The sequence below is a fragment of the Mastomys coucha genome, chromosome X (assembly GCF_008632895.1).
Source record: "Mastomys coucha isolate ucsf_1 chromosome X, UCSF_Mcou_1, whole genome shotgun sequence".
Taxonomy (NCBI): Eukaryota; Metazoa; Chordata; class Mammalia; order Rodentia; family Muridae; genus Mastomys; species Mastomys coucha.
The window spans coordinates 160,754,783-160,770,159 of record NC_045030.1 but is presented as its reverse complement, the minus strand read 5'-3'; the positions used below and the strand labels follow the sequence as shown (position 1 = coordinate 160,770,159).

The following is a 15,377-nucleotide window of genomic DNA, read 5'->3' as shown; positions in this document are numbered from 1 at the left end:
AAAAAAAAAAAATGGACAGTGCTGATTTTGATCTCTTCATGTCACTGTTTGTTCTGTAAGGATGTCATCTTAACCCTGCAAGAGAAGCTGTCTATCAAAGGCATTGAGCACTTCTCTCTCATGCTGGAGCAGAGAATTGAAGGAGCTGGCACCAAGCTGCTCTTGCTTCATGAACAGGAGACACTCACTCAGGTCTGTGATGTACCCCCCAAGAATGCTGCTGCTGCTGCCACTGTTGGAAACAGAGTCTGTGGTGTCTCAGGATACCCTTCCTCCAGTCCTCTCCCTGTAGCTGCTTTATAACCTAGGTCCTCTCTGAAGGAAGCACTGCTTCCTTCCCTAACACTGCATAATGAATGTATTGGTTGCCTCAAGGAGATGGTGACCCTTTTGCCAGTCTGTCAAAGATTTTCAGTTGATCTCTCAGATTTGTCATTCAAAGGCCAGGCAGATACTGGAATGTAGCTCTGCAGAGTGACATTTTCTGTAACTGCAATGGCTTCGTTGCTTGTTTTGATCTCTAGTCTCTTCAAAATCATTAAAACCACAATTGTTTCTAAGAGTATATAGAATAAGTTAGTCATCTTTGTTGTCTTTGGTTCTGGATGCATACTCAAGGCTATTTTTGGAAGCCTGCAATCACTGCCTTAGTCCTGCCCATTATGAATGTGATCTATGTGTCCCAATTCCTGGTTCCCGAGATTCCACCCCATCTGTTCCTTGGGAAGATATGCCAACTGTTTGCTACTATATCCAACATACTACCTTCACTTGTCTTAACTTCAAAAAAGCCAAGCATTTTGGTTGAGTCTTTTAGTATCCACAAAGTCTATTTGCTTAGGGAAGTTCATTGAGAACTAAAAAGAGAGCATGAGGGGACATGGAGTGATATCTGCAACTGAAGCAGCAAGTTACCACCAGGAGAATTGAAGGACAGGAAGCAATTGTCATACTAAAGTGCTTCTTATTTGATGCATACTTAAAAGTAAGTGTCTGGGGGCTGGAGGGGCGGCTCGGCAGTTAAGAATATGATCTGCTTTTCTAGAGGACCCAAGTTCAATTCCCAGAACCCACATCAGGTGGTTCACAACTACCTAGAACTCCAGCTCCAGGGTATCTAACACCTCTGGCCTCTTCAGGCACCTTTACTCACGTACACATGCATAATGAAAAATGAAAATAATTCTTTAAACAAAAATCAAGAACTAGTACTCCACACATCAGTTCCCTTGAATTGCCTTATTCCTTTGACAGAATCCAATGGGATGCAATGAATTAAAAAAGGTTCCCATGCAGTTTCATTTCTATTTCTGTATCTAAGCTTGACCGATGATGTTCATCAAATTTAAATCTACATAAGAATATTTAAAGTCACTTGTAAAAATACTACATGGCAAAATACTCATAGAAATGGATAGCTCATTTTATGCAATGTCATAGGGAAACCACCACTTATGTTCAGAACCCCTTAAGTAAAAGCTCAGTGTGTGTCTAAGTTCCCCTAGAAGCAGAACTTTAACCAAAGACTTGAATGTGTGTAAATTCCATGAGAGGCTATGAAAAAAGCCAGTTCCTACCATGTGACCTGGAGTCCCATCCTCCAAGAGAGCTCTGAGTAACAACTAGAACACTTGTCAGTGCCACTTCACCTGGATATGTTGAGCAAGCAGTTGGCCTGCCTTGGTGATGGACTATGCCTGAAGACTCTTCAAACTCCTAATCCATCAAATGGTCCCAGGTACATGTAGTAAATAACTTTTAGCCTATGGCAGGAAATGACAAAGAGAGGTTGGGCAGCCCACCTGTTCCTGAGTCTAAGGAAAAGTTTCCCAACTTTCTTTTTCTCTTTATAGTTCTGCTCAAACTTCTGCTGACTACATGGGCCTGTGAGAAACCATTATGGTGATTTACGTGAACAAAGATTCAAAATTTTTCCTGATCTTACATATCCAAAACTTAAGAAAATAGGTTAAATAGCCTGAAAGAAAGCAGTTACCTTCTTTTAAATCATCCTATGCAATACAGCCTTTGCTGTCTCAGAACAGGATAAGACTTTATGTCATGTTGCCGTCTCTCTCCTGTGCTGCTTTCTCTTTCCTTTCTCCCTTTCAAACCTTCCTAGAACAAGTCCCTGTACATTCAAACCCTTACATCCAAGTCTGTTTCTAGCAGACTCACACAAAGGCAAATACAAAGATTTTGTTGATGTAGAAAGAAAGGGAATTTTGATTCTGTGGCTTTCAGCCCTTTCTTAGCCAGCACTGATGGATTCTTAAATGATGTGTTTGCTCTTCCAGGTGACACAGAGGCCCAGCTCCCATAAGATGAGGTGTCTTTTCCGAATCAGTTTTGTTCCCAAGGATCCCATTGACCTGTTAAGAAGAGATCCAGTTGCTTTCGAGTATCTCTATGTTCAGGTAGGTAAAATTTTTGGTTTGTTCCATATGAATGTGGAGATGCCTCCTCAGTGGTTTTTTTCTTCCTATGTTCCCCTAAGCTCAATGAATCATAAAATAAGTAGGTTATGCTCTTTTCATTTTCACAAGTGATTTTGAAAGAATTTATTACTCCTATGTAGGTTACAAGAATGGTGATCTACATCTTCCACCCAGATTTGCCCATTGTTAGTATTTTCTCCCATGTACTTGATAGTTAATGCAGGTACATACTCATTGTCTTTTTCAACACAGAAATTTATACATAAACATAATCTTTTTCTACAACACATGAAAGGTAGTTACTTGCATTATGTATTGTTTTACTTAAAATATAATATGTATTTTCCAATAACATGGACAATGTCATATATAAACTCTGTCCAATTAACAAAACCAAGAAATGGGACATGGATGCATATTCCCTATCTCATCTTTTATCCTCCAAAATGATGCCTGTTACCCCCAAGTGTCATTTTTTTTCTAGAATATAATTCACTGTGGAATCTAATTTTGCATATAGTTTAATTATCTTGTCCCTCTAGTGTCCTTAAATCAGTGCCATTCCTTATCCCCTTCTGTGACTTTTGTGACATTGAGTTTTGAGAAGTACTAATCAGATATTTCACAGAAATATTTTCATTTGGGTTTCTCTAGTATGTTCTTATGATTAGGTTGAAGTTATAAATTTGCAAAGAATGATATAAGTGACTGTATTTTCCTCAGTACAGCATATGAAGGGACACACGGTGCCAGTTTATCCCTTTAATTGCGAGGCTAACTTTGACTCTTACGTGGGTTGTGTCCTTGTACAAATTAATCACTTTTCTTTTATAATGAACAAGAAATTTGTGGCAAGTCATTTGTGACTTTTATCATCTTATATTTCATCAAATTGTCACCCACTAATTTTATTAATAGTATTAATTGGTGATTCTTACTTGAATCTATTGTTATCATGCTGATTTAAAATGACATGTCTAATCTCATTATGTCTCTCTTCGATGAACAGTTGGCATACTATATATATGAGTTGTCCCTTCTCCAAATGTTTACTCATTCATTTAGGTACTTAAATTTCTCTAAGGCATTGTGATAATAATTACATTGGAGTTAATAATTTTCAGAAATTTAACATTCTAAGATATTTATGTATGCGTGTGTGCGTGTGTGTGTGTGTGTGTGTGTGTGTGTGTATTCTCTAGATGGTCTATCTTATCTTTTATTCTTGTATATAATTATCCCCAAAATAAAAGTTCCAGCGATGAACTTTGGATGAGTATTTGGAACTATTTGCCCCAGAGGAAATCTTTTGATATAGATAACATATGGATAAGTTTATGTGATTTAATATTTGGGAGTTGTTCCTGTATTTTTGTGACTCTATCATATTGCACTCACTAAAATTTTCCAATGCAATTGAAATAAATATTAATAACCTATTTATAGGTGCTGGAGAGGTAACATAACAGTTAAAAGTATTGGATGCTCTTCTAGAGCACTTAGAACTGATTCCAGCATCTAGGTGGCAGCTAACAACCACCTGTAACTCCAGTTCCAAGGACCTTTTCTGACCTCTGTGGGCACTGAATGCATGTGGTACATTGACATACATGTAGGCAAAACATCCATACACATAAAAATAAAATCTCAAAAAAGAACCTATTTGTTTAATGTGTAGTACACAGTAATAGAAATACTCAACCTGTCTATAAACATGTGTTTTACATTGAGATATACAAAAAAGAAAGAAAAACAAATATGAACCAAAAGAAAGTAGATGTAAGATGAGAGATACAAACAAGATACACGTAGCAAATTAGAAATGTTGGTATCAAGTAGCAATAATCCCTAGAAATCAGTAATGATGACAGAGAAAGAAGAAGCAGAACATGCTACTACATTCTTGTACATAGGGATCCTCAGAAAAGCATCCACTTTTATAGGGAGTTATAAAATAATTATTAATCTCTCTCATACACATATACACACAAACACATACATACATGCATACATACATACACATGTAATTCATATTGCATACTACCTCCCCAGGGTCATTCTTAACTAATTATATAATAATTAAGTGACTAATTGCCTTGTCAAAAGGTTTACCTAGGGTTCTGCTAAAATCCACACGAATTTAGTTACTGTTCTATTCCTGTGAAGAAGCACCATGAGGTAGGCAACTTTTTTGGTCTCCCTACCTCTGTGGGTTTTGGACAAGATTTTTTTTTTTAGCTAGAGAGTGTGATTAATGTTCATGAAGATAGTCCTGCATCTCCAAGAGAAGTCCAAGCCTGTTCAGTGTATAAACCCTATTATCAAAATAATTTTAAACGTATACTGCATTTTCCAACCTAAACAGTGAGACCACCATGTTCTGGGATTTCTTGGTGGTAAATTTAGGTCATATGCACCCCTTAATTGGTAACATTGGCCTCTGTTCCCACAATAGGTCAGGAAACCAAGGTAACTATGACTGAATGAAACAAGGAGTGCAATCCTCAGCTGACTCGTTACTGCATCTTCTCTATATTCCTGCTGAGCATCACTCAGAGGCTAGGTCATGTCAGCTAAGACCTTGTGCTACAATTATTACCTAGTTAGCTGCAAATGAATAGCTCCAGGTACCTGTTAGTATAAAGCTGTAGACAGTGAAACACAGGTATGGGTTGTTTTCTATAATTACTTTCTCATCTTGATAACAGGATGGTGCTTTAAAACCATTCAGCTTCTGTTTAAACACCACAAGAAGTCCACTGCTCTTGTAAAAGGGAAAAAACGGGCTGTGCTTGTCCTAGAGAAAGGAGACAAGAAGTCACTAAAGCTGATTATGTTGTGTTTAAGGCGTGTTTGCTCAAATCAAATGCATGGAGAGTTTTCTCATTTGAAAGATATCTTTTCTACCAGGGGACTGGCCTCAAAATGCGACAACCTGTCTGGAGAGCTTGCCTGGGGACTGAAAGAAAAAGACTGATGATGTTTCTGTTTTCCTGCCTTGCCTTTCATGTAGGTGGTGGATTATCTACCTCCTAACAGAATAGGCAGTGGGGGAGATGCATAGCCTTATACTGTGGGTGATGGAGACTAAAATCAAGCTACTAACATTTTATCTATCCCCCTCAGAGAATAGGATATGAACTTTTTTTTTTTTTGCTTCAGACTCTACTTGGAAATGACTGTATTGCAGAACGTGTGGTGCGTCTAATATAACACATCTGTCTACTAGAAGTCAACAGGTCTCCTGTGTGCCTGTGTTTATTTTAAACTACTACAAAGATGCAATGAAATTGCCTGGAGAACAGAACAGGAAGCAGAATCCACACATAGCACTTTATAAAACCAAAATCAATTTAACTTAGCAGGCTCCTAATGAGGACAGTTACCATAGGCCAGATGAAGCATGAAGATGCAAACCAATTTCAGTAGTGATAATATGTATTCATCTCTGAGTCATTAATGGCCCATGTGGGCTTTTGCAAATTTTAGTGTATATATATACATATATATTAACAGTAAACTCTAATAATCCAGACTGTTGTAATTCATAATGATAATATGCATGCTGACGCTTATACTGTCCACTTTGTTCAGAAAATAAAAGTTGTTTATACAAATTAGTAAACAAGTTATAACTCTTGAATCACCAAAATTTTGGCAAGCATGTATTGTTTTCCTCTTAAACATATATTAATTACAAATGAACTTTTTATAAGCCTACACTAGGTCCTGTTAGAACCTCTTAGCAATTGCTGCTATTCACTTGTAAGACTGTATTTAAGTAATATACTTAAGACTTATAAAATAATTATTAATCTCTCTCATACACATATACACACAAACACAAACATACATACATACATACATACATACATACATACATACATACACATGTAATTCATATTGCATATTACCTCCCCAGGGTCATTCTTAACTAATTATATAATAATTAAGTGACTAATTGCCTTGTCAAAAGGTTTACCTAGGGTTCTGCTGAAATCCACATGAATTTAGTTACTGTTCTATTCCTGTGAAGAAGCACCATGAGGTAGGCAACTTTTTTTAAAGCATTTAATTGGGTTCTTGCTATCTGGTGGGTAGCATGATGGTAAGCAGTCAGGCAGGCATTTTGTTGGAGCAGAAGCTGAAATTGAGAGTGGCATGGGCTTTTGAAACTTCAAAACCTACCCCTTAGTGACACACCTGCCTGAAAACAGCCACACCTCCTAATCCTTCCCAAATAGTTCCACTGACTGAAGACCGAATATTCAAATACATAAGCCTATAGGGGACATTCTTATTCAAACCACCACAACAAGGCACAACAGGAATGGAAAAACAAGGCTCTGGCCAGAGTTCTTAGGAAAAGTAACAATAATGGCTCATGTTTCTATAGCACATTCTGTTTTATGAATTAATCACCTTAAAGGCTATCATGGCAACCTTGCAAGTTAGTTATCTCTCAAGTTAATCGTTCTTAAGAGTTCACCCATTTTTAGATAAAGAAAAAAAAAATAAAGTGTTGTGGCTAAGGTATTAGTGGTTGATAGAACCTACCATCAAACCTGAGCTTTTGTATCTAAATTCTATACAAAAAGAAAAAGGAAACAAAACCTGTTGTAAACTCTTATGCAGAAGCAGTCTTCAAAAACGTTATTTGAAAAAATGACTTCTCACAAACAGATTCTGGGGCTCGGGCAATGTCTCAGCCCATAAAGAACATGAGGACATAGTTTGATTCCCGGAGCCCACATTAACCAAAAGTAAGACCTAGCAATACGTGCTTGCAACCACAGTACCAGGAAAGTAAAGACAGGCAGATCATGGAAGCTTGCTGGCTTGCTAGCCTAGCCTAGGAATTTATCAAGCCTTGGAAAATTGCAGGCCAGTGAGAGATCCTGTCTAAATATATGTTGAGGAACAATATCCAAAGTTGTACTTTGACCTACATAGAAAGAGCACACATATGCATGTGTACCAACAGAAAGCTCAAAAATTAAAGCAAGTGTCCCCTTTTTAGTTTGCAGGAAACTCTGCCATGTTACTTACAGTAGAGCAATCATTACATTGCTGTCAGACTTCCCTAGGCCACATATTTGTGGATACATGCATGTGCATCTTAAGCATGTGAGCACACACTATATTCTGGGTTTCTAGTCTTTTAGAGGACTGTTTAAAGCAACCTATCTAGGCTGTATACACCCTGGAGCCATGATTGACTGCCTCAAGCACTGTGCCTGATTGTTAAAACAAAAATAAACAGAACAAAGTGGCAGCTTTAAATTGCTTACAGGGTGGGGTGAGGGAGAATGCCCCAAGCTTGCTAGGTCCTGCTTCTTGACACAACCACTTTAAATATGAGCTGCTGGGTATTCCAGGAAGCTTTAAGATTTTTCAGGGAAACAAACATGAAAGACTCTATTAGGGGTCAATTGGGAGAAGTGGAGTCACTTAGCAATAAAGCAGTGGGCTGATAAATATGCATATATTGTATATACATATAAAAAAATACAAAACATAAGATGCACTAAATATGCAATGTTTAAACATTACATACAGAAGTCATGCAATGGTACATGGACCTAAGTTCATAAAATCAGTATGTGAGGTAATTACTAATGTATGCCTCTTAAAACGGAAGCAAGAAATGCAGCATGGGTTTCTTTCCCTTTGATGTCTATTTGATACAAGGCAAAGAATACAATTAAGGATGCAGGAAAAGGGTTGTGTTTTTCTAGACCTAGAATCCAGTTTCCAGTATAAAAATCAGTCAGCACATACACACAATCTGCTTACATGTTCTTTATGTTCCTTCTGCTCTCAGCTCCAAACATTGGTCCTAACAAGTGAGAGGAATATAGTACTCAAGTCTAGTCTCTGTGGTCACACAGGACCTTAACATTTTATAGCACATGTTTAGCCACTTTTGTTGATAGCAGTGCAGTCTGGGGATTTCACACAGGCTGGCCTTCATTATGATGGTTTAAATAGGAATGGCTCCTAGAGGCTCATATATTTGAATACTTAGGTCCCAGTTTATGGAACTGTTTGGGGAGGATTAGGAGGTTTGTCCCTGGTAAAGGTGGTGTAACACTGAAGGGAAGCTTTGAGCTTTCAAAAGCCCACACCCTTCTCTCTGCCTGTTAGCTCTCTGCCTTCCCCTTTTGAATAAGGATATAAGCTTTCAGCACTGCTCTAGTGCCGTGCTATGCCTGCCTGCCTGCCTACTGCCATGCTCCCTACCATGAAGATCATGCCCTCTGCCTCTGAAACTATAACTCCCCTCATAAGTCCATCCTGTTATAAGTCGTCTTGTTCATGATACTTAGAAAAGCCACAGAAAAGTTATAGGACATCCACCTACCCCAGCCTTTCAAGTAGCTGCAACTATAAGGTGTAACACTATACCTGGCCTACATTTTGGCCCTAGCCACAAATTCTGTGAGTTGAATGAACTAATTCCAAGAGATGTGGACTAATTCCCACATGGTTACACATTTGAAATGGGAGGCCTGTGGCTGTTGAATTGAATGGAAGGTTTTAATAGATACCCTTACAGCACTCACCAATGTCCTATGATAAAGTGTTTACACAACTCATGTAATCCTCAAGCAGCTCTAGGGAAGTGATGCCTATGAGCCCCACTCACAGATAAATAGATGGCAAGAGATCAAATAAATGCTAACATTTCAAACATGGTAGCTATTGATGGCAAAGCTGGGACTGCGACCCCCAGTACCATATAAAGTAAGACTAAGAATAACGTAAATACATTTTTAGAAGTATACAGCTGCCAAGTACTGTTCAAGGGCTTCACATTGTCAACTATATTAGTCCTCACAACACCCTGTGGTTAAAAGCCATCACTCACGCCATTTTAGAGATAGGAAAACCGAGGCTCCATCAAGATTGGGATTTGTATAAAAAAGAATGAAGAAGTTTAGAAGCCAGGATTCCAAGTCCAGAATGAGCCTAGCTGCAAAACTCACATTCCTCCACCAGTGTTTCCCTGTTCAGTTACAGCACCTGTGTTTGGCAATTCCATCCCTAAATTCCTAATTATTTTTACATAATGCTAAATATTTAAATAACAGCTTGTCGATGACTGTTAAATGTTTTGTGTGGTCTCTGTGTTTGTGCAATTAAATACTGACTCGGCTCCAAGCAGCACGGTGGAGATGTTTCCACATTTAGCCTCAGTGCCTTAGAAGTGAAGGTTGAAACACTGGGGGAATGGTTGTCACCTGTTCCTCTAAAGGCAGTGGAAGGAGGCTCATGTTCTGACCAACTGCGCCCTCTGCTGGTATCTTCACAGAGTTGTAACGATGTCGTTCAGGAGCGATTTGGACCAGAGCTGAAATATGACATTGCCTTGCGGCTGGCCGCGTTACAAATGTACATTGCTACTGTCACCACCAAACAGACGCAGAAAATCTCCCTCAAATACATTGAGTAAGTGTTCACACTTGGTATCATGAGATCCTGTGGGTTTTTCTTTACTCATTTGTGTCTGTTTGCAGAATTCATCTTGTTCATGGCAGATTATTTGTAAACTACTGGCAAAATATACAAATATTTTGTCTTTTGTAATAGAAGAGGTGCATTCCTCACTTTACTCATCTGTAGAAAATTGCAGTCAAGGTGAAACGCATCTTTTTTAATAATGTATAAGCCCCAGAATGATGGCTCACTCCTGCCATCCCATCAACTTTAGTGATAGAGCATACTGAGGCAGAAGGCTTGCCATGAGTACAAGAGCAGCCAGGACCACATAGCAAGCTCTTGTTCCTAAAACACCAGGATAAAGAAACAAACCAAGATAAACAGATTACATGTTTAATGATGCAGGCCTCTAATTTCAGCTACTCATGAGGCTAGGGAAGGAGAATCCCAAGTTCTAGGGTTACAGAGTGAGTTCCAGGCTAAACTGAGCAACTTACAGATCTCCCATCTCAGAATGAGGGAAAAAATGAGGATGAGCACATTCAGCACACAGGAATTACTTCAAAGATAAATGGGTAAACTGAGGTACAAAACAATTAAGTTGCTCATTACTTTCCCTGGTCACATAACAGGGCAAAGTGGTGGAGCATGGTTAAAACCCAAGCAGTAGGACTACTCTTTTGCCTTAGTTTATGTGATAGACTGAATAGTTTTGGGAGCCTAGTTGGGCTTAGCCATCCCTAAAAAATACACCAATCAAAGAGAGAAGCAGTGTGAGAAGAAGAAGGGAGGAGATTAATTTCATGTAGTAGAACTAAGAAGAGAAATAAGTAAAGGAACTACTGAGCTCCAAATCTGTCTTCAGGATCCTGACATGAGATATCTATTTAAATGGAGATTTAGGTTTAAATAGAGGGCCAAATATGTATGTAACACAGCAGTCTAGGCAAGGGCTGGTCCTGCCCACTGCTGACTCATCCTGTCTGCTCTCTGCTATACAGGGTTCAGATAAATTGTGGGGACTGTGTGAAATTTATTCTTAGGAGGCAAGTTCTTCTCTGGATGGCACCAGGCTTCAGCCTTTGTCTCCTTCCAGTATGAAACTCCTAGAATAACTCCATTTCCTAGGGGTTCCTTTGTCTTAATAGCCAGGTAGCACAAAGGATGGCCACGGTGGTCTGTTTGGAATCCCTCTATTGCCAGGGTGGTTGGAGCAGCAGTTCTCAATTCCTTTAAGTCATGACCCCTTTAAGGCATCTATGACCCTTTCACTAAGGTTGCCTAAGACCACCAGAAAACACAGATATTTACATTAGGATTCATAACCATAGCAAAATTACAGTTATGAGGTAGCAACAAAAAAAAATTTCATAGTTGGGGTGCACCACAACATTAGGAACTGTGTTAAAAAGCTACAGCATTAAGAAGGTTGAGAGTCTTTTTATAGAGGGACTTGTTCTGAAGTGTCTTCACAACAGTGTCCAAGTAATGTGAGATGTTGAGCCTGGTGGCTCCCACCTATAATCCTCACATTGAGTCTTAGGAAACTCACAGGTTTGAAGCAAGCCTAAGGTATATAATAAGACCTTGTAAATAAAAGGAGGGTGATCTGGAGGATGACTTCATAGTTAAAAGCATTTGCTGCTCTTGCATAGGACCCAAGTTTAGTTCCTAGCACCCACATGGTGATTTACAATCCCCTGTAACTCCAGTCCCACAGAAAACTGGCATCCTCTTTGGGAGTCTCTGGGCACCAAACATGCATGTGGCACACATACAAAAATGCAGGCAAAATAGTCATACACATTAAATCTTTAAAAAAAAAAAGAAAGGAAAAAAAAGAAAAGAAAAGAAAAGAAAAGAAAAGAAAAGAAAAGAAAAGAAAAGAAAAGGAATGCCACAATCATAGTATCTTGGTATCTGTATAGGGGACTGGGGCGGGGGAAAGAAAACTGTGGCAAGCAAAAATGTTACACAACAAAGTTGTCTCTGTGAATCACAACTTGTTTGTAAACTATGAATACCTTCTCTTGCTGAGTATGCCATTTTACCTAACCAGCATCCTTCTTGGGCCAAGAAAGATCCTCTTTTCTTAGAAAATGGATGGTTTGTATTGTCTCCAGCTGATTAATCTATTTAAGGGTCTTGCTGTTCGGTCTCTCAGCAAGAGATACACTAGCCTAAAGCAAACACCACTTCCTTCATCCCAGCAGCCCTTTATACTAACAAAATGAAGAACTGGTGTGTCAGAACATATAGCCAGATTGAAATCATACCTCCATACCATTCTAAAATCCTTAGATTTCTCCTGATCTCCACTCAAAACATGGATGGATGGATGGATGGATGGATTGATTGATGCATGATATAATCCCACTTTCCAAAGGTACTTTCCCAGGAGCATTTGTAAAGTAGCAAGAGGCCACACTAACTAACCTAGGGGCTGGGCTGGGAAGGACTAGAGATCCAATCTGCTACCCCCAATGCCACTGTTCTGTCAACTCCCAATTTACCCATTGCCACCTAAATGATGAAAAGTCCTACCATGTGATTCAGTTACCTGAGTGGTCTATCTCTCTTCCTGTGGCATACACACAGTGACTCTAGTCTGAGAGATTGCCTGCTCACAAACAAGTCTCATATTAACTGGACACACTCATGTGTGCCTTCTCCTACTATCTAAAGTTTTTAGGTACAGATAAACCTGGCTGCCATTTGAAATGGTACCTATTCCACCTAAGAACATACTCATACAACTAAAACACATTTGGGTGGCTGGGAACACAGCCTAGTCACTAAAGTACTTGCTGTGTAACCATGAAGCCTAGAATTGAACCCCCAGAACCTGTGCTTATAAAGCTGGCCACACCATGTGACATATCAAATAATCCCAGCACTGGGGAGGCAGAGACATGTGGATCCCTGGGACTCACTGACCAGCCAGCCTAGCTTAATCAGTGAGTTTAGGCCAGTGAGAGACCCTATCTTTAGAAAACTAGCACACCATTCTGCCTCCTACTGTCTGGCCACTTTTTCTCAAGTGGAACATTGTGCAGACCATAACCTCTCAGAGATAACTAGCTTGACTAGTAGTCTTGTAGTCTGCAACTATATTGGCAGCAATCAATTCTTTTACCAAAATCTGATTGACCATTGTATGTAACATTGGCATCAAAGTAGAAAACACTACTTTGTATAAAATATAATCTTGACCATCAAGAAACTTGTGATCTGAATATAAAGATGAGACATAAAGGTAATGCTAGTAGAAGACCACACATCCAAGAATATCTGGACAGCACTAATTAGTCTTTATGGGTTAAGTGGGAAGTGGGTAGACAGTGTGGGTAGGGAGGTGGTGAATCTGAGAAAATGAGGTAGTGGGTATCACTATGATAAAAACATATTGTAAAAAACTCTCAGAGAACATATTTTAAAAGACAAAAATATGAAAAATAGTCATTTAAGATTAGTTACCTCCTGAGAGGCTCTGACAGTACCTGACTAATACAGATGTAGAGGCTCACAGCCATCTATTGAACTGAGCACAGGGTCCTCAGTGAAGGAGTTGGAGAAAGGATCAATGGAGCTGAGGGGTTTGCAGTCTCTTAGGACGAACAACAATATGAACTAACTAATACCCTCAGAGCTCCCAGAGTCTCAACCACCAACCAAGGAGTACACACAGTGGGACTGATTGCTCTGGCAACGTGTGTATAGTGGAGGATTGCAAATTCGATCATCAATGGGAGGAGAGGACCTCAGCCCTGTGAAGGTTCTGTGCCCCAGTGTGGGGGAATGCCAGGGCCTATAAGCAGGAGAGGGTGGGGTGGCAGGCATGGGGAGTGGGGAGGCAGCTGGGGTTTGTTTTTGTTGTTTTCGTTTGTTTCTTTGTTTTTTAGAGGGGAAACTGGGAAGGGAGAAATTTACATGTAAATAAAGAAAATATCTAATAAAATAATAATAATAATAATAATAAAAGATACAGGGTTGAGGGCATTTGGCCAGCATGAATGAAGCCCTAGGTTCCTGCACAAGCATTTCCCTCCATACACATATAAAGTCTTGTAGTCTACAACAGTGTTGGTAGCAATCTGTTCTTTCACCAAGTATTGATTGAGCATTGCATATAGCATTTACATCAGATAGTAGGTTGCATGGGTACCTTTTCAAATGACAGCCAGTTTTATCTGTATAAATTTATATGTGTGTGTTCTACATATATATAACGTATGTTATATGTGTATTTCACTTCTCTTTGTTTTGAATATTTCCTTTCCTTTATTCTTCTCTCATACATTATATCCCTACCACAGCCTCTCCTTTTCTTCTCCTCCCAGTCTCACCCCCCCCCATCTTCTCTCTCCTCCAGATCCACTGCTCCTTCAGTTCCCTTCAGGAAAAGCAGGCCTCCAAGTGATATCAACCAAACTCAGAATAACAAGGTGCAATGAGACTAGGCACAACCCTTCATGTCAAGGTTGGACAAGGCAGCCCAATAAGAGGAAAGAGTCCTGAGTGCAGGAAGAAAGAATCTGAGACACCTCCATTGCCACTGTTAGGAGTCTCACAAACACTGAAAGATTTACAACCATAACATATGCAGAGGACCTAGCAGACCCATGCAGGCTCTATGATTGTCACATCAGTCTCTGTGAGCCCCTATGAGCCCTGCTTTGTTGATTCTGTGGACTGTGTTCTCATGGTGTCCTTGACCCCTCTGTCTCCTATAATCCTTTCTCCGCCTCTTCCGTGGAGTTTCCTGAGCTCCCCTTAATGTTTGAGTGTTGGTCTCTGCATCTGCTTCCATCAGCTGCAGGAAGAAGCCTCTCTGATGACAATTGGCATAGGCACCATTAGGAATAGTTTCATTGCCTTTTGTTGGTCAATTGGCATAGGCAGCATTAGGAATCATTTCATTGACTTTTTTTTTGGTCAGTTGTGTTTGGTTCTATCCTAAGTTTCTGAGCCCTAAAACTGCTCTCTCTCTCTCTCTCTCTCTCTCTCTCTCTCTCTCTCTCTCTGCTCTCTCTTTGTATATACATATACATACACATGTATATGTATATACATACATATATGCATATGTATACATATGTGTGTATGTGTATGTACACATGTATATGTGTATACACATATGTGTATAGGTGTGTATTTTAAAATAAAGACACAAGTAGGCCATGCATGTGCAACCAATGAAGACAGTAAGTACAAGCTGAAAAGGTTAAAGAAAACATATTGGAAATATTTTGTTGTAGAAGGTATTTAAGAGACTCAGAAATGGGTTGAACAAAATGTTTCTTTAGTGTCCATTAGTGTTCTTTCTATAGAGCGAAGAATATGTATGTTTGCTTTTAAATATGAACATATGTGTCAATGATACAATAGTATGTTTTCTGCATGTAAATTAAACTCTGCCTCCCTGTCAATTTGTTCCAACAAACAGCAGCATGTGGTTTGGTTTTATATAAGTCATCATCACAAGAATGAAAGATG

At 39.2% G+C, this 15,377-nt stretch overlaps 1 protein-coding gene across 12 annotated transcripts in view; it reads left to right on the top strand.

Moving 5' to 3' along the window:
* Positions 1-15,377, top strand: part of Frmpd4 (FERM and PDZ domain containing 4) — a 659,278-nt gene that overhangs the window by 621,223 nt on the left and 22,678 nt on the right. For all 12 annotated transcript variants that reach the window (XM_031371291.1, XM_031371278.1, XM_031371300.1 and 9 more), the window contains 3 exons: positions 61-192; positions 2,298-2,417; positions 9,754-9,890. In XM_031371291.1, coding sequence (XP_031227151.1) covers positions 61-192; positions 2,298-2,417; positions 9,754-9,890 — 389 coding nt within the window. The remainder of the gene's footprint in view (positions 1-60; positions 193-2,297; positions 2,418-9,753; positions 9,891-15,377) is intronic.